Source organism: Tinamus guttatus, unplaced genomic scaffold (genome assembly GCF_059628265.1).
Source record: "Tinamus guttatus ecotype Peru unplaced genomic scaffold, ASM5962826v1 Tinamus_guttatus_pri_ptg000104l, whole genome shotgun sequence".
Classification (NCBI taxonomy): Eukaryota; Metazoa; Chordata; class Aves; order Tinamiformes; family Tinamidae; genus Tinamus; species Tinamus guttatus.
This window is the reverse complement of record NW_028288638.1, coordinates 1,508,726-1,536,567: the sequence shown is the minus strand read 5'-3', so window position 1 is coordinate 1,536,567 and position 27,842 is coordinate 1,508,726. Positions and strand designations below refer to the sequence as shown.

Sequence of the window (27,842 nt, the reverse complement as noted above, 5' to 3'; positions counted from 1 at the left end):
TTTCAGATAACATAAAATCTCTTAGCCTGGTGTTATATGCCATCAGTTTGGCAATATTTTAAATCAGCCACAAAAGAGCACAACTTTATCGAATCTGCACTGTCAAGTAGAGAATGTCATATAACTCTTCCAAAGAAGCTGTGAAGGCAGAGCTGAATAAACTCAAAACTGATGAAGGTGCATTGCCAGGAAGCTCAAGGGAATCTGCCAGCGTATTTTAAGAGGCTGGCAAACTTTCTTCAGTTTTTATTTTTAAGCAAACATTAGCAAGCTGAACGGGTCAAAGAAGGTTGGATGGAGTAATTGAGTAGAGTTTAAGAACATGAGCAGTTTGTTCTTGCTGATAAATTAGACAGCTGCTCTGAATTACATTTCATGCTGTTTTCACACAACAGCTAATTTCCTCCTGCCAGTTGCAAAGCTACTTGGAACTGTACACAATTAACTCTACCACCTTTCTTTTATCCTTCAAGAAAATATCAATTTTATTTGCTTGCGGTTAGTTCTCCACATATATTCCTTTCCTCCCTTCTCCTAAAGTATTTTAAAATAAAAATACACTTGTGAAATACAGGAAATGTATTAGCAGTACAATATATGCTCCAAAAAGAGAAAGTTATAATATGACAACTTTATGAGAGGGAGAAAAAAAAAAAAAAAAAGATTATGTTCTTGCCCAACGGAATACTCCTTGAAAGCTCCAAAGAACTGTTTTTGTCATTTTCTAAATATTTGAGACCTCAAAGTCTATTTGTTAAGGTGTATTTGTTCTTGTATTGAGGAAAAAAAAATCTATTTTTCTGTTGTTTTCTAAAGGTTGTTTTCTTAATCTTGAACCTACTTTTCGTTAACACTGTCCTAACTCTATTACTATTGGATGCAATATAAAACTAAAGTCCTTTTTCCTGGAAAACTTAAGGGAAAAAGAGAACATGGAAGTCCATGTGATAAAGATCACTGATCAAGGATATTGTTGCTCAGCTGCAATTTAAGACAAAGACACAAACGAAATGCTTTTAAAAAGAAGTACCTTAAATGGTAATATTGATATGTACCACAACAGATCATTTAATGAATGACTCGCAGAGCCCTTAAAAAGGCTAAGCAGTACTGGGGGGAAGGAGACATTAAACACATGCTGTATTTTTAAAGACAGGCTCAAATTGCCCCTCCTTGCACATCGTTGAGCGAGGGAGGTTCACGGGCACTGCTGCCACGCTGAAGAGCAGAGGAGATTCGAGTTCATTGGAAAGAGGCCCCAAAGACCTTTGTCACCAGCTCACAGAAGTCAGCCACTGCCTTCAATGGCCTCTACTCTAGTTCCATGCGCTTCTCTCCTCTAGGAGTTGCAAGCTTATCAACAGCAAGCTTATTTAGTATGTTTTGGGTTTTTTTTTTTTTGTAAGTCTTGTAATTCTCTTCTTGTCATTGTTATTCAAAACATCACACTAACATGCGCAATTTTGGTTTCTAAGAGATCTTTCATGGCAACAAAATTCTGATGGTAAAGATAAAAGTAGATTTTCAGTTATTCTTTTAGTTATGATGTCATTAAAATTATATATAGTCTTGCAATGTAAATTTCGTTTTGACAATCCCTTAGCTAATTGTGTGGGCAAATGTTAAATCTGTTCTACACACACCACATTCGGAAGGTTTGAAATAAGATGTTCCTATAACAATGGTAAATTGCTCTTTTTCTTGTCCTCTTTACTGTTCTATTTAAGTCATTTTTTAAATTTGCCTCAATAAATTTTTCATACCAGAAAATAAAAGCAGGGGAGAAGAAAAAGAATCCCATTTTGGATTCTGCTAGGTCATTAAAAAAGAGAGCATCCACGAGCTGCAAGCATTTGCACCATGCATTAACCACCTCCTCACATTTCAACTAAGCAAGCAACATTCGAGTAAGTCTGTTCACGCATACTTTAATTCAGCAACACTGACTCACAATGAGATGTGGACTTCTCTCTTTACTTGTGCAAAATGCTGAAAGAGCAATTCTAAAGTATTTTTACAGCATGCATTCAGTTGGAGAATAAATTCATCCTCAAAACACCGACAGTATGCTAGGTGAGGTTAAGCGGAGCTGTGTTCCCTTACTCAGGCTGAGTTTTGGCCTCAGATATGAATATTTTCTCCTGATATAAGTGCATAGGAAGCTAATTTAGAGGTGGGTGCGTAGCACAGTTATTACTGTTGCCATCTCCCATGTGACACCTGTCTTTTGGCAGGTCTCAGAACAAACATAGCTCATGCACAAGTATTTTAGCTAGAGTCACATGAGGGCTGTGACACAAAATCCAGGCAGAGTGGCTTAGCTCGCAGCCATCGGCTTGCTGACATAACCGTGCAGACACTCCTGATCACAATGAATGCAAGACAAGTGACCTGCCTCAAACCTTTTATTTATTTTAAACTGAATGAATTTCAGCTTGAAGTTGCTATCCCCTCTGCCTTCTGTCAGCTTCAAAAGCCACTCATACAAACTTTAAGCCCTCTCCACTGCAGAAATGTTTCCAGGAAACAGAAGACACTTTTATAAAGTAATGTACATATACTAGTATGCTAATTATATTAATTATATCATTCATATAATCATATCATTATATCATTCAATACATATTAGTATTAAAAATTTGTGAGGTCCCAAAATATCATTCTTGTGCCATATGATAGTCTTTTCCTAATCTTTTCTGCTTTGGAGTGACTACTACTGCTTCTTAATAGAGAAGGTACTCTTTCCCCCATGCACAGCTACTATTTATCCTTTACATCAGGAAAACAGAAGCAAGCCATATTTTTTGTTTGTTCTTTCAATGAAAAATGGCCCCACATGTATAGTGTCATCCTGTGTGAGAGGACAGCTCCACCAAGACCAGTGAAGCCTCATGCTCTGTGGGAGCAAAAGGCATCACTATATAGCACTCAAACAGCTATCCTTAAAAGCAGGAATTGGAGTGAGAAAGAAGAAAGAGGAAAAAAAAAAAAGGCAAATTGCTGAGACAATGACAGATCCGGTTGTCAGAAGGAGTTTCACAAAACCAGTCCTTCTTTAAAACTGCTTAGTAGTGATGCAGGATAATGTAAGCAGAATAAGACCATTCATCATCAGAGGAACTTTGCAACAAGAGGGAGTAAAATTGCTACAGAAGCAGGAAATCCAGAGGCAGTGAACCAAACAAACCAGACTGGGCAATGCCAGAGGATTCAACAGAAAGTATACAGCAGTATTTTATATGAAGTCACCTTTAGATAGCTATGCAAGAAATACCATGAATCTGTGCTTTATTCATCACTCTCAAGTTTTGATGGAGAAGGAGGAGCTTTTCATTAAAAGACAAGACAAACTGCAAATCCTTCCCAAGGCTTTCATGAAACTCCTGCTTCCGAGTGATTGTAGAGCCATGGCAAGGCACTGAGTCTGCCCACGTACAAAGAAAAGGTGCATTCATAATCTGATCAGCTGCATCCATCTGTATTTCTGTCAAAGGTAAGGGCAGTTCCTATTTTTCAGCAAGAAGTAACTAAAAAAGCTGCAACTGAAGAACACTTCCCCTCTTGAAAAACTAGCAAAGCTGCTTCTATCAAAACTTTCAGGGACTTACAGCAGATTCAGAATCACTGTATCACTTCCATCCATTTTAGTCATTCTAACAGCAAAGAGCTGGTGCTTGTTTAAATGGAGCTAGGTTACCGTGGCTCTGGCTATGCAACATACAACGCAAGCATGGAACAAACGTCACATCTTACTGACAGGTGACACCTTGGCACTACAAGCAGGCCTTCTGTTAACGGGGTTTCGGCCTAGTAAGTTGAGTGTATCACCGATGTAACCTTCCAGAATGTCAAGGAAAGGCCCATTTTGGAGTCTGTGTCATTTTTTCATAGAAACGCAATTAAACCAGAAGTGATCTTAAGGAATTATCTAATAAACCTGCGTTATCAAAACCAGAAGCCAAATACATCTGAAAAGCAGAGAGTAGAAAGCAGAAGCATAAACAGCAAACTGGCTGAAACAGAGAAGACATTCAGCACTCACATGAAAGGAAATAACTTACTGCCTGTAAAGGGATGAAGGAGGAAACTGTTTCATGTATAGGCAACTACACAGAAATGCTTGTGAAACTGGGGGACTGAAATACTGACCAGTAAAAATCCCTATTTTTCCAGGTCGCTCAAACACCGTGTAACAGATACTCATTTATGAATGGAAGAGATGGCCTCTGTGGTGCTTCCCAGAGAACTGCTTTTAGTTCACAACATAAAGGTAAGAAACGCAAGATCAGGAACTGCAGCTCAGAAGCAACATCCCTGTCACCTTAGTAAAACAGTAAGCAATGCAAAGATAAAGAACAATAAATAATAGTTTCTTTCAGTACCTCGAAGGCACCATACCACTATCATTATCCAAGCTACCTAAAGCTGAATCCAAGCCATGTTTAACATGTGCACATGGGCTACAACTGCCATGCAGCAGACAGGCTCACAACGGGAAGCACCATCACCTAAACATCCAGGTATAGGTTAAAATGCCTTTCAGTAAGCGCCCAGTCACAATCTGGAGCGCTTGCGTGGTGTGGGTTTCTTCCGCACGGTATGAATTACTCCTTGGAACAACACTGCCAAGAGATAACTGGACTACCCACCTATGGGATATTCAGCCTCACCTTTTTTCTTGCTCTGACATGAAATTTGATGCTTGCACTACGAACATCCTCTCAACAAACATTTTTGGTCTTCCTACATTTCTAAAAAATAGTTCTCAGAAAAATTCCCGACCATCTCTATCTCCATTTCCACCACCCTCATCTACTTTACTGAGTGTATTGGAATGCAAGATATTTATGCTTGTAAAACATTCCTATATTCATTCCAGTATGAAAAGCTCAAGAGAAGTACAAGGTATTATTACCAAGAAGTGCATCTTGCACTTGTGCAATATTAAATTAACTCACAATTGAGCTAGAAGAGTATTTTGCCTGAACAAGGCAATGCTGAACTCAAAAGTGTCTACCTATTCAGAGACAACTTGCAATAGGGTGACTTGATGAATTTTTACTGAGCCAATCCTGATTTACACCACCAAGAAAAGAAAATTACATTTGCCCATCTGGGATTAGACATGCAAGGGCTACCAACTTCTTCAGTTGCACAGCTAAAAAACATATTATCAGGAAAAAGGCTCTATTTTTTTTTTTTTTTTTTTTTGTAAATTAGGTACTAAAGAGCAGCTCTTACAGTTTTGTCTATCACATACAAAACCTTCTCTGGAGCATCCCACACAGTTCTGACTACCCACATTCAATGACCTGATAGTGTTTTACGATTATCTGAAGACTGCAGAATCTATCGTACAGAAGGAAACTAAGAAGAGCTTGGAACATTTACATGAGGAAAGGAGACAAATATGTCAGAGGGTAGATACGAGTGAAAGAAGAGACAATTAAGCTAGAAGAAAATCTTCACACAGAAATTAATAGGTATGAGCTGTGCATGAATTAATACAAATTAGTAGACACTTCCTAGATATTAAAACTGTAGTTGTAATCATGTTCTGTAGTAACAGCTCAATAGGAAAAAGTGAAGGAAAAGAAATCTCTTGTTACTATAAAAATACCGAGTTGAAAGCATGAAAAGGATTGTACAGAATCACAGATTCACAGAATGGTTGAGGTTGGAAGAGACCCCTAGGGATCACCTAGTCACCCTGCTCCAGCAGGGACACCTAGAGCACGTGGCACAGGGTGGCATCCAAGCGGGTTTGGAAGATCTCCAGAGAAGGAGACTCCACAACTCTCTGGAGACTCTCTGGGCAGTCTGTTCCAGGGCTCTGTCACCCCCCACAGCAAAGACATTCTTCCTCACATGGAGATGGAACATCCTGTGTTTCAACTTGTACCTACCTTAAGCATTCTATGATTCTATGATTACCCCTTGTCCTGTCATTGGCCACCACCGAGAAGAGTTTGGCCCCATTCTGCCTACAATCACCCCTCAGGTACTTGTACATGTTGATCAGATCTCTCAATCTTCCCTTCTGGGCTAAACAGGCCCAGCTCACTTTCCTCATACAATAGGTGCTCTGGTCCCTTAATCATCTCTGTTGCTCTGTTCTCTCTCTAGAAGTTCCACATCCCTCTTGTCCTGGGAAGCCCAGAACTGCACCCAACACTCCAGGTATGGCCTCACCAGAGTTGTGTAAAGGGGGAGGATCCCCTCCCTTGACCTGCTGACAACACTATACATAATGCAAGATACACAGTATTTCCACTACATGATATACCAAATGCTTTCCATTCTTACTACCCTTACAATGACTTGATAAACTAGAAGATAAAAGATACATCTCACTCACCACATACCCAGGAAAAACACATTACTTCAAACATTCTAATGAATGGGAGTGGGTATGTTTGCTCCCGGTAAACATGCTGCAGCATCTCATTTCCAAAGCAAAAAGCTGTCCTATCTATATCTAGTTAAAAGATTATATTATCCAATCCTGAGAAGTGTAAAACAGCTTATCAACTCATCATTCCACCTCCTTTGGGAACAGATTCATCACACACATAACTATCAGGAAAGATTCTGAATCCTGACTGATCAGTGAGTTCAGTAAAAATTCAGTGCCTCAGCAATTGAGACTGCATTCTGGGAGGTGCTCAACTAAGATAACTCATCTTTTCAACACATATTCAAGAGAAATTTTGGAAGTAAGAATAAATGAAATATATTCTTTCCAGGAATGGTTATTCATTGGAATATTTACTGGCTATACAGTGATAAAATCTCATAAGTATTACTGCTACAAGGACACACAAGACAAAGCACACAACAGGAAAAGCTCTGTCGTTCACTTTTGCTGTGAGATGTGCTTTACTTCACAAGGAACAGTTTAACATGTGAACTGAAATCTGTACTAACGAATCACTACCCAAATGCCCTTTAAGACTTTGCATATTGCTTATTTACTGTCAACAAAAATTAAGCAATGAAGATGCAGCCCTAGCAACAGAGGGAAATAATATGATTCATTAAACTGAAAATTATTCAGGGCTCTGCTGATATTGGAACTCATCTAACCCTGCATATTATTCTTTCAGAATGACAGCAAAGCCATCTTGAAGGGAGGAGAGGTATATAAGAATATATAAATATAAAAATATGTAAATATTAAAAGCTTTATTCTACTACACTGCACTATTAATACACAGAACAAGAACCTTTGTGAAGAATCACATTGCAGATTATTGGACTCCAGACAAGACTACTTAAGTACTTATTAAGCAGTCTTATCAGGAGTCCACTACTTATACTTAAGACTACTCCAGTTACGTTCTCATGACACAAGAAATTCTCTGCACCCACCTGACTAAAGCAATGCTGTAAAACCTGGCCTCCAGTCACCCATTTTAACCTACAATCTTGAAACAAACTACATCCAAATGCAAGGTGGACACATTTGCTTTCAGGAAGTGCATTTGGGAGGGCAAAGTAAAATCTTAATCTAGAACAGTTACTTTCTTAGTTCAACCAACATGCATTTTTTACAATGATGCAGCTGCATTTTCCTTTGGTGGATTTGAACCAAATTTCCCTGTATAAAACCGAGACTATATTTTACCTATACATCCGATTTGGACTGACCTTGCTTTCACTTAACCCAGAAGTAAAACTCTCTCAGAGATTAATGAACCAAAATCAAATTTGACTATTTCCATGCTATTTAACTACCACTTTTGAAGTACCTTAACAACAGATTGACGAACTTCAAAACTGCAGAAAATACACACTTGGTGCTAGTCATTCAGATGATATGAAGGGATAAAACACTATCAAAACTAATGAAGAAAGAGGAAGACATATCTGCTAAGAATCTGCCAGATGCATCTTAGTTAAAAATGTACATGGCTTAATTATGCAAAATTTGAAAGATTTTTTGGCATCTTTTATTTCATTGTACGTCTTTAGACTGCACAATAATATTTTGGATACCAGGACCATTAAGCAAATGTGTACATTAACAGAAAATTAACATATATTTAAGTTACTTTATATTGTCTTGCCTTCTTTTTTGAAGTGCAGGTATTTAGAAACTACTGTCTTGGATTTTACATAAGGGTTGTATTATTTATAGAAGCTGTCTTTTCTCAAGTGTCAGTTTTTTCTGTCTTACAAAAAAATACAAAACAGCACTAAAATTTAAGCACACTGGAATTAAAACATTTCTATAAAGAATTAATATATTTTGATCACACAGCACCAGGCTCTAAAAGTATACAAAAGAAACAACACGCATCAAGTAAGGCAACATGTAGCAAGTAGAGCAAACTGAAAAATATGAAAAAATATTTTCTTGTTTCAAAATGTTCACTATTAAAATTGAAGCTGGTCACAGGCAAGATGAGCTTTGAAAACATGTTTGTTCCCCAAACTGCCAAAATTTAAGCAATCAATCCCACTCATCCTACTTTATGTGAACAATTTCATTCTAGAGAACTTCCACTCTTAATGAGCAAATGTAGTCACGTTTAACATGGAACATTTTAAGATAATTGAAACTCAAATGTATTGGTTGGATCTAGCTGAAACCTATTTGGGACACTTTTTGAGGATTTAAGTTTGTGTCCTGAGCAAGAACAAGGCTTTTTTTTTTTTTTTTTTTTTTTTTAGTCATGAAAGTGTTCCAGTACAGAGAAACTGTCTCTCCTTCCAAGACCTGCATAAGGGCACAGAGTATCTGCTCATCACATCCAACTCCTCCGATGATACGAACCAAGTTACAGCAGCTCTTACAGGCTGGGAAGGATGAGAAGGAGGAGGGGGGGAAAAGTCCCCCTACCAAAGCTCCTCTGGAACAAACCATCTGCTTCTTTGGATCTATCACAAGATAGATTCTATTTCCACAGGGGGGGAAAAAACAAATAAAAACAACAACAACAACAACAACAACAAAGCGTTATGCTTTTAGCAGTAGAGTTTTGTTAAATACCACTCCAGACAGGACTTTTATTATTCATCTGCTTTCATGACATATGTAATAAACCAACAGCTTGGTTCTTTACCTCCCTTTCCCTGCCCAAACAACCTGATTTACAACAAAGATTTAAAAGATAGACTGAATAAAGGTCGTAGCAACAGTAACCTTCCCAGCTGAAATACAGCGCTGTCGCACTGCATTGCCCTACAAAAATCAGACAATTGTGGTTTGGATCTAGAAAATAATAATCAGTTTTTCTGTTACTGTTTCAAATCTCCCTCCGTTCCCCTTTTTTACTCCCTGTATTACCTGTGAATTCCTACACCATTGCACCAATACTATTGCCTGAAATTAGTGTCCGTTTATAACAATGATTTTATCAACTTTCTTCACAACTGAATTCTTACAGGAAAAAAAAAATGAATACAACAATAAAAATGCTAATTTAGAAAGTTTTGGGGGATGCTGCAGACAATACAACTACATGCACAGGAAATTAATTCCGTAGATGATGTGGAAAAGATGGCTTATAAAGTTAACGAGATATTACTTAAGGCAAGAGAAACAATTAGGCTATTAACAGTGAAGATGATAGAGCAAACATTTTGCCATCAAATATAATGAAACTAATTAAAAGTGAAATGAAAATTAAAACATGAATATGAAAACAAAGTCAAACAAGATAAAAGGCAAGAGTTAGATTACAAAAATCCAAACCAATGCAGTCAAACATGCCACACATAGAAAAACATAGATAGAAAGTAGTTTCCTGTTTCCTTTTTTTATTATTTTTCCCTCTCTTTTTTTTTTAGGCATTTATTAGCCTTAAGCATCTCAAAATTAAAAAAATCCCTCTTTCTTTGGGCATGATTTGCCTTTTCTTAAGAATAAACAGATTTTGTGTGTACCAGGAACAAAATCAAGAGCAGAAGTATAACGGTAAATAGAGAAAGCTGGCAAAGCAATAAGCTGTATCATGTATTTATTTAATCCCACCGACAATGTCTGGTGTTTAAAACGGTAGATTCTTACCTAAGAAATACTGCAGGCATATGGAACAATACTGCTGTAGAACTCTATTGGTATTAGCTTAGATTGCCATACAAAAAACTCTTCTGACACTATAAAAGCATGACAGGCGCCAGACTTAATTCTGGCAATACTTACATTATTAGCCTTATTCACATAACATCAAAAAGAATTTATAAAGTTTTTTTTATGCTATGGGCAGCCCCACAGGGACAGTGCAGCCCCCTGTTTTCAGAGAGGATTTGTGAAGAGAACCCAAGCTCTGCATAGTCTCAAAACACTTCAGTCCAAAGCATCTGTGTGAGCCATTTGAATTTTCAGTGCTTTCTGTTAAGTCATCCCACATATTTGAAAACTTTAAGGTCACTACACACCATCCTTAAAATCTATTAGAACCTACCTGGTGCCACTATGCCTACAGATACAGAACAACAGTTAAGCAGTTTGGGTGCTGTAATTGCCACTTGCAGAGCTGACTGTACTTGTCTCACTTTTATTTGGAGCTTCCTCCTTCCCACATCTCATAGTTTGTCTTAACATAGCTGTTGCCTTAAACTAGTATGTAAACTGTTTTGAATACGAATCATTTTACTATTACACGTTAATTTCCACTAGCCTGGAGCAAAGGGCCTCATTTTTGAGGCCACATTTCAATGCTAATATAAAGTTTTAATTACACTTTTATAGTCACCAAAGCACTCAGAGGAGGGTGAGTGTTCCTCATGCTCAGAACAGGATGAGTTAATGTGGAATGTCTTAGGATATTTCCCAAAAACAAGCGGGGCAAGGGGAGGGGAGAAGAGACATAGAAAGAAATAACAGTCTAAAAGCAAAGTTTCCAACTACAGAACATGCAATGAAATAATAACGTCCTCTTCTTTTATTAAAAGTGTCTCCTTTGAATAAGTCGGAGCAGTGCCTGCAAAACATCAAGCAGACATATAATGTAATATAAAATAAAATTGCCTAACAATGAAGGGTTAATCAGTATGTTCCCAAAAGAAAACTAGTAAGCATTTGTTCACCAATTAGCTTCTTAATTCTCTCTGAACAGGCAGCCTATACATTTACTCTGCATGCTGTAATGACCAGGTCAGCGAGGGCTGAAGCCTCCCTCTCAGAAGCAAAGACTGGCAAATTCTTTGCTAATCGGAGGCCCAAACTGCAGCCTTCCTGACACCGGCAGGAAGCTGGCTGGCAGGGCAGGATTGTGACAGAGCTGGCAGGGCAAGGTGCAGCGGGGCAGTGGCACCCACACATGCTGCAGGGGCCCGAAAGGGTCACAGCCCTGCGGCGAGCACGCAGACAGGGCATCACAGCGCCCACTGTGCTAATGACTGAGCACATACTATTATCGAAAAGATAATAATGCTACAGAGTGCAGTGTTTTTAAGCATTCCCATTACATTTAATGGAAGCTATACATTTGAATCCCAGCAAAGCACAGAGAGAGATACTCTTGATTTCACAGAACCCAGCAATAGCCTGAGTGGGTCTAGCAAACACACTGAAAAAGCAACTTGCAAAGAAACTCCTTAGGGATCGTATCTATTTCACTGCAATCTAATTGGAGACTCCTCTCTCTCCTACTTCTGTAAGGATTAAAATATTGAAGATGTTAAATATTAAAATATTAAAGAAGTTACAGGATTTAACCTTCACCAAGCAAAATATACACTAACAGCAGAAGGATGACCTGTGGAGAAATACCCGTAAGAGTCTTGTGCTACATGCACTGCCTCAGCTGTTTGGTCAGATCTTGTTCAGGTCCTACTAGGTTTACTTTGGTTTTGTCTGAGCTCTGCTTAGTGAGCTGCTTTCATAATATGAACTGGAGCCCATAAAGAGATTTATACAGGTTTGCTTCCAAATACGGTCATTCATGCCTTCAAATAAACTTTCTCAAGTGGACAAGATAAAACTGCCATTTGACTCTGACCTCTCCAAATTAAAACACAAGGTGGAATCACTCCTCTCCAGCGCAAAGACTCTTCCAGTCCAGCAATGCTACTTCTAGACAACCTCCTTTTTATTAAGTGAGCTCCATGGAAACCTAGCAGGTTCTACCAAAGCATAAGACCATTTTAATTTCATATTCTGAATTAGCTCAGCTATATTTGCTTTTTGAGACATCCTAGGTAAGCAAGCACTAGATTGGCAATGCCTTTGACTTTGTTTTCAAGGAAATCAAATGCCCTATGTCAGAGCGTACAGGATTAGAAGACTTAAAACTGTAATACCGAGATGAAGCTAAGCAAGCTGTACACTCACTGGACCTCATTCACAAACTCAAATGTACCTGGCGGCATTCTGTAAAAAGTGAATGACATTTACGCTTTCCTCAACAGACCTAGTTAGGACTGATTCACATCCATTCACATTCAAATTCACACAGAAATCTGCAAAGTTATTTTCTAGTTTTTTTCCATATACACTTAACTCTAAAAGGACTAGGAATCGAAACCTTCAAGAGATGCTACAGGTGCTACTGATGCATCTCCTCTCAGGAGCTGCACTGTTAATTAAAAAAAAATTCAAAGTTAACATCTTCAATACAGAAACTCTAACATCTCAGTCTGCTCAATCCCACTTTTATTTGTGGTTGACAAAATTTTAATTACATAAATGGAAAAAAAGGCCCCCCAAAAAGCCTTTGTTTGTAACACTACCAATCTAAAAACATTAATAGCACCTTCAGTATTTTTCAAATAGGTTAAGGATTGTTAAAATAATTTTCACACATGGGAGATATGCAGATAAAGCAAATTTCCTAAAGAGTTTTAGTGAGAAGGTAAAGGTCACCTGGAAAGACATACCATACGCAGCTGCATCTCACTGTGGGGGAGGAAACTCCCAAAGTCCTCCCTCATTACCTTTAATCATGAAAGCAAAGCTTGTTCTGCGCTTATATGAACTGGGCTTTTTGTTTGGTTTTGTTTGTTTTTTTGGAACTAACAAAAATACATTTTTGGTCAGCTGCATTTCTGCAATAGTCAATCTTCTTCTGAAAAGACGCTGAAATAATGCTTAATTTGGACCCTAGATACTTTATATTCTTAATATTTTTTAATCCAAACCCCTATTTTTTTTCTATACCACATCTGTGCAAACAAATTTACACAGATGATGATTATATCCTGTTGGACGCAGAGGCCACTACACAGCAGCAATGAGGTTTTTGTAAAAAGTTCAAGTTTTTCAAAGCAAAGCACATTAACTTGAAATCCACAGTTAACAAAAACAATTAATACATATGTATATATATATATATATATACACATAGATCCTAGTGACTACACTTTAAGCCTGTAAACATTGTATTTTCAAAAACCTATCACTTAATTTATATATGAGGAATAGCAGCACAGCAAAGTTAAAAACTTTCTCAACATCATGCAACACTGGACTCAGGAAAAAAATCCAAGTATCTTTGGTTTCCTGAGACTTGGAAATGCATAAACAGAAAAAAACACAACTTTTTGTTCTTCACTGAACACAAGGGCCTTTCCCAGAGACACTCAGCTAAATGTGGAACAAACAACAATAGGAATGTTTGAAAGAACAGAAACTGCTACGAAGAAAAAAGAACTGTCAGCTACGAAGAGAAAAACTCTGTACAACACCGTACAGTACAGCTGAGGGAAAAACAGATTTGAATGAACATCAGCAGAGAGTGCAGAAGAATTTCCTAATATATGGAGACAAAATGCTGCATAACACTGAGACATCAAAAATTAAGACAAATATCAGGGAAGATCACATGAACAAAACTGAAGTGTTTTCTTAGCAAAATGTTCTTAGCTATTTTTGAAGTCCTGTATAAATTTAGTGATCTTCAAAATCTGTTTGGCAAATATCTATGTTGCTTGAGCTGCTGGTTCTTCAGGCTGCCAGGGCTGTAAGAAAAGTCCCCACACAGGCTCTGAACCCCTCCACGTTGAACAGTTCAGCCAGAAGGTTTTTCTGTGCAAGATCAGACTTCTGGGTGTTAAAGACAGAAACACCCTCTTGCCATTGTCATGTCACAGGATATAATGCAGGCATCCTGCTAGGTCATCACGGTGCTACAATAACAATACATTTGAACTAAATTTCTGAAGTGTAAAGCTGCACATGAATCTCTTTCCTATTTATATTCCTCTGCATTATATTCAGAAGAACTTACTTTGCCTCTCCAATCTACCCTAAGTGTCTTGCCTTGTTCCCTGTTGTCTTATCCTGCAATTCTGACAACATTTTAGGACTTAGTGCCAATGTTAGCACACTTCAAAACCTTAAATTCATTCAGCTCATGTTTCACTCTCACAGGAGACTGGCTATTTACTTCTATCCTCTAAGGAAGCCCATAGCATGAATGACAAAATGTCAAGAATAATTAGAAAAGTTAGTTTTATGCCCCCAAAGAACAAAATGTCTTCTTTGTCCTCTCAGGCAGGGTGTTGCTTTCCCTCAAAAAAACACCAAAAACAATGACCTTTGGCATCCATCAAATAAATTCTAGCCTGCATATTATTTAGAGGCTACTTGTATTTATTCCTGCACCTTGCTCCATTTGCTTTCTCTCTGTTTCTTGACATTACCTTCAGTGCCCTTTGCAGTCTCAGCCTACTGCAATAATGGTAGCAGAGCAGCTGCTTGATTGAAAATCCCTATTTCCTTCCCTAAGGAATTCACCTACAACTTTTGTTACTCCAGACTATTCGGCAACCTTATGGTTTAGCAGCTCAGAAAACACTCTTTCCAGTCTCCTCCAGCTCTTCTCCCTTTGCCATCTCTAGATGCGTTTTATTTTGATGAAGCAAATGGTATGAACTACTAGCCACTGGCACCGACATCCCTATCTAGGAACAGGAATAAATTACAATTCCAGACAAATGGTTAAGCATAATTCACATCATCAGCACAGCTACTTCTTGATGTAGTGTATCAGGGAAAAGATCTTAGTGCCATTGCCTTTTGCTAATTGCTCCTCTCTTCAAGGGGAGGAAAAGTTAACCTAACTCTTGTACTTCAAACCACTGGGAATGCTCTGTGTTGAGGCACACATTCTCATCAGATACAATGACTGCATAAATTGCACTGACAATACAGTTTGTCTCTATGGTGACATTCATAAAATATAAATAATTCTGTTAGTATAAACTGGACCAGTTAAACTATAGAGAAATTCTGCGGCAGATGCATTCATCTGTGCTTTCTTACCCTCAGAAAACCATACTCTGAATTTGCAAAAAATTAAGAGCCAATTTCTCAAAGGTTTGACGTCCTCCTTTTGGGGCATCCAGAGAAAACAGATTCCTACAAAACTCCTGTTGTAGTCTCTACAGGCTGCTCCTATCTCTTTTATAAGTACAAAAGATAATCTGTAAACTTTAACAGAATAAGGGTAAGGTAATCTCTCCAAAATCTGAAAAAAATCAAGTCTCAATGAGCAGCAGTACAAAAGCTGACGAATTTAATTCAGAGACAGATTTCACTTTCTGGTAAACCCAGGGTATTACTCTGTATTTCTGATTTTACTCTATTTCTGATTTTTTGGAGTTTCACACCTCATACCACTTCTCATATATTTGTATGCTTCAATGTCATCTGGGATTTTGCTAAAGATCATGTTTGGACAAATACTTTTACTGTGCTGCAGCAGAGAGCATATAGTAGTTTACTGCCTGAAAAATTCAAAACCTGGGAGTGACTCCTCTTCATCTGAGGACTCCCATCTAAGCTAGGGTGATTAACTGTGTGTGAAACAGCCTGCAGAAATGGCCAGGCCTTCAGTGCCTGCTAGGCATACAGAAAGCTCTGACTCTACACACATGGTTCTTGAAACACACTCCAACCTCCTATACCTCCTTACAGCCAAGTCTTCAAAAGACCATCTACCCCAAAATCTTCTTCTGCCCTAAAGAAGAACCAGTTCTATCTACATGATTGATTCTTCTTTGCCTACTCTTAAAAAAAGAAAGGCTCTCTATGACTGAGACGATTCTTCCATACAGATAACCTTGGCAGCCAAAATCTCTTTCACTGAGCAGGTCACTGGGCTTTCCCTTCAAAATTTTTCTCTTTCTACAGTTTCTTCTACTCAAGAAAAGTAACAAAAACTTAGAACTCTTGAACTCTTAGAAACTTGGAACTCTTTTAACTAGAGTTGTAATTATGAAATGCATATTTTCCGTATGTATTGCCATAGGGAAAAAAAAAGATGAAAACTATTGGAAGATATTTATACAGAGAAAACCGTAACAAAGGGTTCAAACTACAAAATTCTAAGTTTATAAACTCATGCAAAACATTCCCAACTCTTCCTCTGGCTGCTTAAATTTACATATCCTCTGTGCAGCTCTAATTTACATTTATTTGGGCTGTACAACTGCATTATTTTAGAGTTCAGTCCCTTTGTTAGTGCTCTGAAGCCTTTACATTTATTCAGTTCCAGCTTATTCTCAAAGGAAACTGGCTATTTATTTCAATAAATGTATTCACTAAATGTAAATCTGGGCGAGAAACGGAATAGTTGGGCATAATGCTGTATAAGTTCAGAATAACCATTCCCTCTGCTGTCTAAATTCAAGCTTTTGCTTCCTCCTCATGGGATTCACAATATTTATAGATAAATAAGGCTAGAGTCTATGGAAATAGTTCTAAAGCTTTTGATAGCTCACAGTAACCAGCAGTAAATTCAGCACACTGTGTAGCATAGTCTTATTGCAATCAGTTCTTCTGCGGACCAACCAAGCACTAGAGCATGTGGAGCTCTCTGAATTTCATTTCCAGAGATGTGAAATCTGCTTTCATTCCTCAAATATTTCCTATGGAACCTGAGACCAATCACCTGATACTGCAGTATCCTGTACTGGTTCCTTTCCTTTCCCATTTGTCTGCCCTGTCTACTTGTCTACAGTAAGGAAGAGAACTCTTGTCTTTGGTAGACTAAGTGTTTCAGATTTACAGATCAAAACAACAGAAAAGATCACTGCGACAATCTGGTCTTGGTCTTTCATGACAGCCTGCAACTCATTCTTGTTTGAAGCGAATGATACCCCTAAAACTGCAACAAATGAAGAAACCAACTTTCTCTAACGGTTGATTATCCTCCTCCAAACGGTTGATTATCCTCCTCCCTGCCAAAAAGTTGTCCCTAGTTCAAGTACGCATTTTTCTGGCTCAGATGTCCAGTCTCAGCATTTCGTTACGCCTTTGTCTGCCTGACAAAATACAGCTCCCCTTAACTCAAGTGCAAGTAATAAATGATAATGCATTATCTAAACAGCACAGCTCCATAACTGCATCCCTAGAACAGCTCAACGCATCCTTCCCGGAACAAGCTGCCATGTGAAGCTTTTGGCAGCACATGTGCCTTGAAACAGCTGTGGTGACACTGTTTAAGTGCCCCCTCTCGCGCACCATCTAGCCATTCCCACGACCTGCAGCACAGGGCCGTGACCTAGCACTTATCTCATCATTCCCTGTCCTCTTGGGGGAAGCCACAAGGCAAGCGGTAACTTTAAAAGAGACTTCACACTCCCCAACAGCAAGACCAGCCCACCGCAGTGCGAAGAAGGATGCAGAGCCTGGCCACATCACAACACTCTGGCCACGTCCCTGTCAGAAACCTTTGTGCAGAGTGGCAGAGAAGACACAGAATGTCTGTTTTTCTTTCAGCATTGCTCTGTCGCTCCTCTAATTTGACACCAGCATTGTCCTCCCTGTATCACTGGGCTTACACTAGCAGTATTGTCAATGCGACTATGGCAGTTACAAGTACTATTTTTTTCCTCCTCTTTTTTTCTTATAGCTCCAGATGAGAAAGCAAAGCATTATTAAGCAGAACTACCTTCCTATTGACTTAAAGGGCTTTGTAAGTAGAGGAAAAAAAAAAAAAGAATTTGTGACCTTCCAACAGGGTAGCAAACTAAGATGGAAAAATAAAGTCCTTCATAGGTTCAAATGCCAAAACTGTACAGTGTCAGCAAGGTTAACATAGCAGCAGTATTCGCTCTGACCAATACATAAGAAGAATACAAGCTTTTTTTTGAGCCAAAGGGAACTAGGAAGTTGCATTTCTAAGGGGAAACCCCGAAACACGTAAGATCAAGAAAGGCATCTGACATGACTCATGTTCATTCTCTGTAGAGATACAAAACACTCACTTAAATTCACTGCCCGCTCTTATTGAAGTAATCAGAAAAACTAATTTTTATCAGAATGACTCCTAAATTGCAAAGCCTGTGTACTACACATGGCAGACAGAGCAGATTTGGGGCAAACAAATAAGAGTTAACTGGAAGGTACTCTCCATAACAACAAAATACGACAGCACCCTACAATGACAGGACTGCAAATAAGGCTTTTTATTGAAGAAAGTCCTTAAACCAGTTTGTAAAGATAGTAAATAGTGTTAGGCCAGTGTGAAGAAAACTCTTGCAGCAGCAACCTTTCAGGACCTGTGGAAAGTCTGGAAAGCCAAATGTTAAGCTGTTCTTTACAAATTTCCTCAATATTGCTTTATTATTATTATTTAAATCATACTCATTATTATTATTTAAATCACACTGCCTTTTGGGGAGCTTGAAAGATAACCACCTAAGCAGGATGTTGCTATTAAGTAGAGCTGTGCAGGTAAAGTAGTTCACAAGGGGACACAATCTACACTTAGAACTGCTGTACTTTCCCTGCTTGCTTCCAAAAGAGAAAGCATTGCCTATGTTAGTGTCGCATTAGATGCTCTTGGTTACATAGTTAAGACAGACGAAGAACTTGAGGTGTGTGAGCGTTACTGATATGCATATCAAAATCTGCAGTACAGACCTTGCTTCAGTCCTCAGGATTTTCCCATAAATAAAAGTCTCACCAAGAACGCACTCTCAAAAAGAAGCACTTGGAGACCAACTCTGCATTCATGCAGCTGCTCTGTGACACAAACCAACCTCGGGAAAGTGTCAAGTGATTTAAGTGGCACCATCTGCTAAACGACTGCCTAGGTGTGGTTACAGCCTAGCATCTTCTTAGCTCATCCTAAAGTACAGGAATTTCCGCCTAGGTTCACACTTGTGCTGTACTTCAACATTTCGCTTGCCACAGCTAGATTAGCTATGAACATTAATCAGAAAGTAACTCCCCTGCTCAAAACCAATACTGCCCAAAACCAAAGCCACAATTCACAGAATAGTCCCCAGTTTGATTGACATATTAGTCCTACAAAAGCAAAACAGTGCTTTCATTTAACAGTGCTTTACATACTTATGTCACATAGATAGCAGAGTTTGGCATGGGGTGGAGGAATGCATCTCTTTACAGCCTTTGCCAGGCCTCCCCAAGCCAGGTCCATAAACACAAAACTTTGACTTCTATCCCAGTGTCAATTTTCTAGACAGGTTCTAGACAGGCTCTGAAGCCCAAAGCTTTGAAACACCTTTTTTGTTGTTGTTGTTGTTGTTGTTGTTTGTTTTTGTTTTCCTTTTAGAGTGAAACTACTAACTCAAAATTCAAATTTTAACTTCCAAAAGAGGCTTTTCCAGAAGGAGTCCACTCCAGTGCTTCATCATCTGTGCAAGCTATAACGAAGGTGAGTTTTCATCTCAGAAGTTCCAATGACATTCCTGCTCTTATACTCGGTTCTTTTTAGTATCACATCTGCCCTCTCTGTCACTATATTCCCATCTAACCAAGTTATCCATGGTAACATTTTTCTGTGAGATTCAGTGAGATTAGTTGGGCTCAATCACAGCTTCTGACTGATTTGATTTGCCCAAAACTTTAATAGCCTGACCCAACAACAATCACAAAAGAACTACAAAACTGCAAAGCTATCTTATAATCTGTGAGTCCGTCATTTTCCATATGCTTTTAGTGTTCAACAGCTAGTAGAATCAAGTTGATTTCCTAACCCCCTAACTCTCCTGATTACTACTATAGAATTTTGTACATTAACCTGCAAGGTAACCTGGCATTGAGATCATGCAGGACTCTGGCAAAGGGCCACTTAGATGGTTATTGATGTGCCTGCTAGATCACCTATTTTAAGTACTGGAAGTCATTCAGTGTATGGCAAAGATGTTATTGGTTTAGATTTAAATTTCAATCCTAACTGTCAGTGAAAAGGGAACTTTAGGAAGGGGAACTTGAGCTCCAGGCACTTAAAATGGAACCTGGTGATAAAACTCTATCAGAAGCAACTTGTTGACAGGTAGTAACATTTATAAGAGAAGACGTATAGTCAAAAAGCAGACAATTAAGCTCCCCGAAAGACAGAAGAGCATCCACAGCATATTGTTGCTAGCTGTTATTCTCCTTCTCTTAAATTCAATGCAGAGTTTTATAGTCCCTTTACACAAAGAGACAACTATATATTTTCACATAATTCTGAAGTAGTCTTTATCCTATCTCTCTGGCTGCATCTCTCACGACACATAGATGACCTTGCCTCAGTGCATTGAGCTTACAACTTTAAAGCATCAGAAGGGGAAGAAAAAATAGAAAAAAAAGTTTAATTAAAAAAATTACAGGCAGATCAGCTAGAGATATTCCAAAAATTACAAAGCCTTCGTCAGCATAACTGGATTTGATTCCAGATGGCAATAAATAGCTAATTAAGATTTAAGATATTTCTAGCCAGGATAAGAAGTGTACCAAGACTGAACACTTTCTTGATAGATTCCTGTTCTTTTGAGAAAGTATGTATCATGTTATGCTTCCACAAACACCAAAGGAAGAAAATAGGTGAGAGGCAGTTTAGCCTGCTGCCTATGCGTGGCTTTTGTAGCCTGCAGCTGACTCCGAAGCATCCCTCGGGACCAAAGTATGTCAAAAGCTGCCTTCCCCACTTCTCTTTAGAAGATGTGCTGTGATTGCAGGCATGTAGGGGTACTATTAACCCAACTAACTGGGTACCAGTGTTGAGTAACTTACCTGTAGTAGCAGAGAACCCCCAGGCAGAAATCACAGTGTCACAGACTTTGCATTGTGGCTGCTGCCTTTTGCTCCTACTATTTCCTTCATCTCCTTCCATGGATGCAAATCTTTTGATACCTATTCAAACCCTATTCTCTAATCATTACAGATTCTTAAGCAGCCCCCAAAATGCCATCCCTCATGCAGCTGCATATGCCTCATTGGTCCTTAGAAGTAAGAAAGGCCAAATTTCAAGGCAAACTGCGAATGTTCTGATCTATCCAGATTTACTTAAAAGACATGTCTTGATGAAACCACCAAAATTCCTGAAGCTTAGGAAGAGAAAATGAAAAATGGCAAGCTTATCCTCTCTTCAGCAGATCTGATCTCATCTACTAGCTCTTAACAGAGCACATTTCGTGAGCACATTTTGTCACAGGGCTGGGGAGGAGAAAGGAACCAACATGCTCAAAAAGCCTGTGATTCCTGTCCATTTTAAGAAGCTCAACTCCCATGAGCCCTCTGAGCCACAAAACAGAGCAAGACCACAGGGGTTTCTGCTTTGCAGTCCCTCCTCCTCAGCAAGACAAGACACTCCTGGGTCCCTTTGGTCTTGGGTTACAAGCCAAGGAAAATAACCTCCTTCTGCATAGCACTCCACTTGATAAAACCAATAGTAAGCTGCACTTTTTAAGGATAGCGTAAGGCAAAAAAAAAAAAAAAACATGAGTTTTATTTGCAAACGTACAAAAATCCAGCCATATATATTCTGGAACACAATGTAGAACATTCCCTGTTACGAAACATGGCTTAGTAAGAAGAGCTGCCATTCTGTACTACTAAAAAATTGCAAGTGGCATTCAGAGGTAACCTTCCTAGAGCACGCAGCAGTGTTCCCACTGCTAAGCAGTCAAAGCAGAGTATATGCAGCTCTTAAAGTTCATGGCATTAAACACTTGTCTCTCCACATAAATGCCTGCAGCACAATCTGGGGCAAGCAGCAGGTGGTCATGATAGTGAAAGAAAAAGGATATAAACAGCAGGAAGAAAAGGGATAGTCCATCAAAGGATGCTCCAAAAGAAACAGAGCCACCCTTGCAATGATTCACAGGCTGACATCACCCATTGCCACCCTCTACAACTTCATCACAACCTTGGCCCATGACGCGTCCACCCAACTCCTTCATAGCAGCACACAGGGCTTCAAAGAGCTGCTCAGATTTCATTGCATGAGGAAGTACAAATATATTTGTTTCGCATTCAGTACTCAAACTTAGAGCTCGCCCTTGCTTTTAGATTCTAACTCATTACCTGTTCTGAACTATGTTAAGCAAATCAGCACAATTTGGAAGTGCACAGCACAACTTTCTGTCCATATCCATGATTTTTAACTGCACTCCAGGTGTGTCACTGAATAATACTCGAAATCTCTGAGGCTCTGAGTGTATTAGTTTATCACAGCAGTTCTCAAATTTCTACTACTCAGGCCTCAATCGGGTGCCACACAGGTTGATGCAAAATCTGATATCTAAATATGATCTCACTCTAACTACATTGATTAAAATTACAGAGGTACAGGTAGCCCTGAAATTCTAAACAGGAACCTAATATTAGGTTCCTATGCCCTTAAGTATTTATTCTATTCTTGCAAATGTCAGCATTGTAACTTCTGAACATCCTATGAAAGATAAAAGTAACTAATAACTGCCGCGCTCATAGTTGGAAAGCCTTTCGCTCTCCCTCTCACAGTTTGCCACTGTCTTTACACACAGTTTTGAAAAGTGATCAGAAATTTATATACAGCATGAAGATCTGCTGTATAATTTAAAGCCCTTGCAAGTTTATTCTGTAACCTCAGATCTAGTCGTGAAGATGTGTCATGTTCTACACAAATTATGTTATTTAGATGCTTAAATGCATATCCCACTGAAGCTATTTAAGGGAACAACTATTCACATGCCTTCAAGAATAATTTTGGAATCCCAATTTATCTACCACTTATGAAAACCTTAGCTTTGAGTTCCAAAAGTGGGCTATCAGATTTTAAACTGCAAAACTGCCACGTAAGTCTGCTCAGTCTTGCATACCTTGAGCAGGCTGCGCTTATCTGAAACACTAGTAATGATGGCTCCAGTGGTGACGATATGGGCTTTGGGTGCAGCACCACAGTGCATTTCCCATGCACACTATCCCATATAATCAATTTGAAACACATACACTGACTGTTTGCTTTGATGCAGCACGCTTCTTGCAATCCAGCTGAAGCCTCTGCTCTGAGATGGCTGAGGGCCATCTAAAATCCATACACGAAAATCCCAAGTCCTCTAACTCTAACCAGACATAACTTGAAAGGAAAAGGGAGAGAAATAAAATAAAATAAAATAAAATAAAATAAAATAAAATAAAATAAAATAAAATAAAATAAAATAAAATAAAATAAAATAAAATAAAATAAAATAAAATAAAATAAAACAAAACAAAACAATTGCAGCAAACTGGAGGCATATGGCAGCCTTACCATCAGACAAACATCTGTGAAAAGTAACTATCTTAGAGCAGATGATACCTGCTCATCATAAGAATTTATCCCTTGGGAGATTTTTTGACCCACCTTATTGTACTTTTTGTTAGAAAGTAGCTACTTCTCATTTCACACAGGAAGATATCACACTGCAGCAAATCAAAGTTAATCCATGAAAATCTTGTCTTTATGCACATTCCTTCTTCCTAGCCAAAGCAAGGATGCATCTTAAAAAAGAAAAGCCCCCAAAACAAATGATAAACCCTTACACAGTGTTAAAAGCAGATTTCTAGTAGAAACACTTTGCATACAACTTTTTTTTTAATAGTTTTGAATATACCCTAATTTGAATCAATGGAAAAAAAAAAAAAAAACACCTTCTATAAGTTAGAACAAAGCACAATTAAAAGAATTGCTGGGAAATTTTTAAATATGCTTTTTATTAAAGTATACTTTTTTGTTGCAATCTCCCCTTCCTCAGCCTCTTCATACTAGTAAATAACTAACAACATCTACGTGACCACAGCAGCCCGAGTCAGTCACTATGCCTCAACAGAGCAGAGCAAAGCAAGTTGTACTTCAGCCAGCAAGTCAAACTAACTTTCATGTAACTTTAAAATCACCTTTTAGAAAGATGTAGTTGCTGGCATAACACTGAGGAACTGTTCAGGTATTATACTGATTGGCAAGTTGTGTCCTGCTGAATTTGATACTACACAAACACAGCCAAGAGGTGCCTATTCTGAAGGGTTTACATGCTGCTTGCGTGAACCTGCGTCTGCTACAGGTGCTCTATCCTTATGTACAGATGGTGGGATTAGTGATACACATTCATGGCCATACTTGCCTCTCAGGTCTCAAAAACATAAACAAAAAATTGAACACACAAGAATAGTTTAAGAATGGGAAAACTAAACAAAACTAAGCTAAATAAAACCAATAATATAAGAAAAAAAAATCCAGAAGCTTTATCACGCATAACTGAAGAGCTAGGCCGGGTGCATATGGTGGATTCAAAGAAGAGGGGAAAGAGAGAGCTCTCAGGCAGCATACTGCAAAGCACCAACAAGAACCCCAGTCCACAAGTTCTCTAGCCAAACCAAGCAAACTTTACTGAAGTAACCCAAAAAACTGTGTCAATTTGACTGGAGGCACCAAATGAAACTGAAGTGGTTAAAAGGGTAACAAACTCCTGCATAAAAACTGCAGCTTGCGTATGGCATACCTCTGTTATGCTCACTTAAGGTACTGCTGCTTAACAGATACACGCAGCTCCTCAAACCAAAACAGGCAGTTTACAGTTTATTGTTTTAAAAATAAGCACAAGGGTGCAATTATGTGACTTGAACCTGTGATCACCCATCAGTTGGTCAGGGCAGACAAGCACAGAAGCATTCCCCCTGCTTCCACCACATGATACCCAGCAAATTAAGCTTCAAACATGTCAAGCAGGGGACATAGTAAGTGCTGTGCATACACCCTGGGATTCAGCGAAGTCAATGCAACCTCCTTACCCGGTAGGTTACAACGGTTTAACAGAAATGAAGGGCTGGGAGATGAGACCAATCTGGGAGATCAGACCAACCCAGGCACCCAGGCTTTAACTTTTCCCCGTCCTCAGAGCGCTGTGGAGGGAGGCTCTGTCCTCCTCGCCCTAGCGCCGCGGCCGCGCCGCTTCTCAGCGACCGTTGGGGCCATTGCGGCCGTTGGCGCCGCCGCGCGGGAGCGCCGCCCGCGCGCAGAGGTACCGTACCCGCGGGCAGCAGGCAGTCCAGCGGCGTGAACACGCGCTCCATGGCGCCACAACAGCGGGGAGCACCGACACCAAACAGAAACGCACAGGGCTCGCGGGAAAGGTGCGGAGCCGGCGGCGTCCCTCCTCCTCAGCGTACAGGCGGGCAAGAGGCGCCCTGCGGGTGCACGGTTGCGGGAAGCGGGCGCACAGCGCCCGCCCTCGCCAGGGGGGCCGCGGGGCGGAGGCCGGGGAGGGAGGAGGCGGCGGGAAGCGGCGGTGCTGGGGGCAGCGGGCGAGGCCGCCGGTACCTGCGGGCCAGGGCGGTTCGGAGTTACGGGGAGAGGGCGGAACGCCGAGGGGATCGATCGCCGCCGCCATCCGTTGCTCGGCGGTAGATTCGGCAGCGGGAGGGGGCGGCTGTTGGTGACGCGCAGCGGTGCCGGCCGTTGAGCGCAGACCGCACGGCGGGATGCGGCCTGCGTTGGCGCTGCTGCCCGGCAGAGCCGGGAGGGAAGGGGAGTCGAGAGGAGCTGCAACACGAGGAGACTCGTGGGCTTGTTCAGGAGCGGAAAGGGCGTCGGGCAGAACTGCCTTTTCATTAGCCGTTTACTAGCATATGGAGGAGTGGGGTAAGGCCACGAATGTTACAATGCAAGAAAGTAAAATTTGCAGGTGGCACCCTCCGTGCTGGAAGTTCTCAGGGCTGAGATCCTCACATCTCAGTCAAAAGGAAAGGCTTACTAGCTTTTACTCCACTACTCAAAACCAATGAAACTGGAAAAAAAAAAAAAAAAAAAAAAAAAACAGCAACACCAAGCTGCAGGTGCAATTCTGTGGCTAGACCCCGGCATTTTGCACACAGTCCATATACCACTGTCTTCAAAAGCCTTGTGCTGCATAAAAACCGGTCGGTTTGGAGGCTTATAGCTTTTTTAGCTTGCTTTTTTTTTTCTCACATACTAGGCTTTTCTCACCCCTAAGTCTCAGCCCCTAAGCCTGAATAGTGAAAATAAGTCAGCATATGGCATATTTATACCCATATGTGCTGTCCAGTTTTCATAAGGCATAAGGCTCAATTAAAATTATTTTTGCATTAATATCCCAAAATTGGAGAGTTTGTGAACTCTTAACTAGAAAATAAATAATCTTTAGACATCGAATACATAACACTTGTTAATTCTAATTTTGTGTTAGGAGCACAACAGTCAAATTTTGAGGCCCCAAAATGTGACTCTAATGCTGTTTACCCTTCTAGAAAAGTGACTTTGCCGTTCTCTTGATTTCTACAAGGGACAGTCACCTGTAACAAATGCCATTTCTTATGCTTTCGTGATCATGTTGCATCTCCTCTCTCGAGCTGGCAGTGTTTTTGCCAGATTTGGCTGTGAGCCCTCGCTTTTTGGTGAAATACCAGTTTTTGCCGATTTAGGGGAATTATGCCGAGCCCTGCAGTAGAGGGCAGCAAAGGAGCACGGCACATGGCTCAGAGCTCCCCGTGACGGTTGTTACCTTCATGTTTGCTGGTTTCTGCTCTTTCAGGGCAGAAACTGGGGGGGTCCTGGAGTGCCTGGCAGTGGCCACGAGCACCTTCTTTTCTGGAGCACCCTAGGCTGAGGCTCCTCTGAGGTGCGATGAGGAGGAGCAGGTCTGGGGTTAGAAATGTTTGGAAAAGGACATCAAGTTAAACAAGTCAAATCGGAGGAAGGTGGGACAAACAGGTCAGCCGTCTAATCAATCCGTGCTCTTAGGCTGAGATTCACCATCAAATCAAATGTTTCTGAAATGTAAGCGTTTGGGTAAGGCCTAGGCCACATTCAGCCTAGGTGATGACACAAGTCTCCATGCCTATAGACATGTCTTTGAGCTTAGCAAGAGTAAGCACTGAGTCTTTGCTCTAGATCTTTCAGATAAACTGTCCTGCCACCTGTAAGAGATTACACTCTCCAAGCAGCTTCAGTCCACAAAGATATTAAATTCAGAAGCACTGGAAATGCTCCTATCTTCACCCTGGGGGATATAAGAGGTTATATGGAGACGTGAGGTAAAGATAGTATGGACAGCCTCTAATCCCCACTGCTTACACTGAATAAACAGAAAATGTTTTCTCTCTGCCTTTTGTCTCATTTCCAAGTTTTCTTCCTTCTCCACTGTGAACTTAAATTTCAAAGGGTAGGGCTTGCATAATATCTCAGCATCCTTCTTTAAATAGGGTAGGAAAAAAGCACAAAAATGAAACAATTTAGGCTCCCTCCCAAGAAGCTAACTGTGTGGGGACCACCATGCAGGGGTATCAGGAGGGCAGGATAAAAGATAAGTCCTGTGCCGCCACCTTCAAACCTGTGCGCTGTGCTCTCCTCCTCTTATTTAACTGTCTCCTCATTCTCTTTGTGTGCCTTTATCTCTCCCCACCCCTTTCAATTTTGCTGAGCATTTTTTTTACTCTTGGGTAAAGTAGCTCAGGTTTCTCCAGTATAGCTTATCTTTTTCAGGAACCATATCAGTCTTTCTGTAAATGGTTTTGTATTTATTCTCAGGGGCCCACATCTGATACAAGTGGCTGCTGGTAAACAGCAGTAGCCTCTTACACATGAGAACAACCCCTCTCGCTCAAGACCAAAGGCCCATCTCAGGCAGTTCCCCATCTCTGCCAATGTCCATCTACAAGCCTTTCCCTCTCCTGTTAT

General features: G+C 40.0%; 1 protein-coding gene across 3 annotated transcripts in view; it reads right to left on the bottom strand.

The window, feature by feature from the left end:
• The window catches only part of TPK1 (thiamin pyrophosphokinase 1), a 264,754-nt gene extending 239,502 nt beyond the window's left edge, over positions 1–25,252 (bottom strand). For all 3 annotated transcript variants that reach the window (XM_088520866.1, XM_088520869.1, XM_088520868.1), the window contains exon 1: positions 25,177–25,252. In XM_088520866.1, the coding sequence (XP_088376992.1) occupies positions 25,177–25,219 (43 nt within the window). In that variant the 5' untranslated portion in view covers positions 25,220–25,252. The remainder of the gene's footprint in view (positions 1–25,176) is intronic.
• Positions 25,253–27,842: the final 2,590 nt, after the last annotated feature.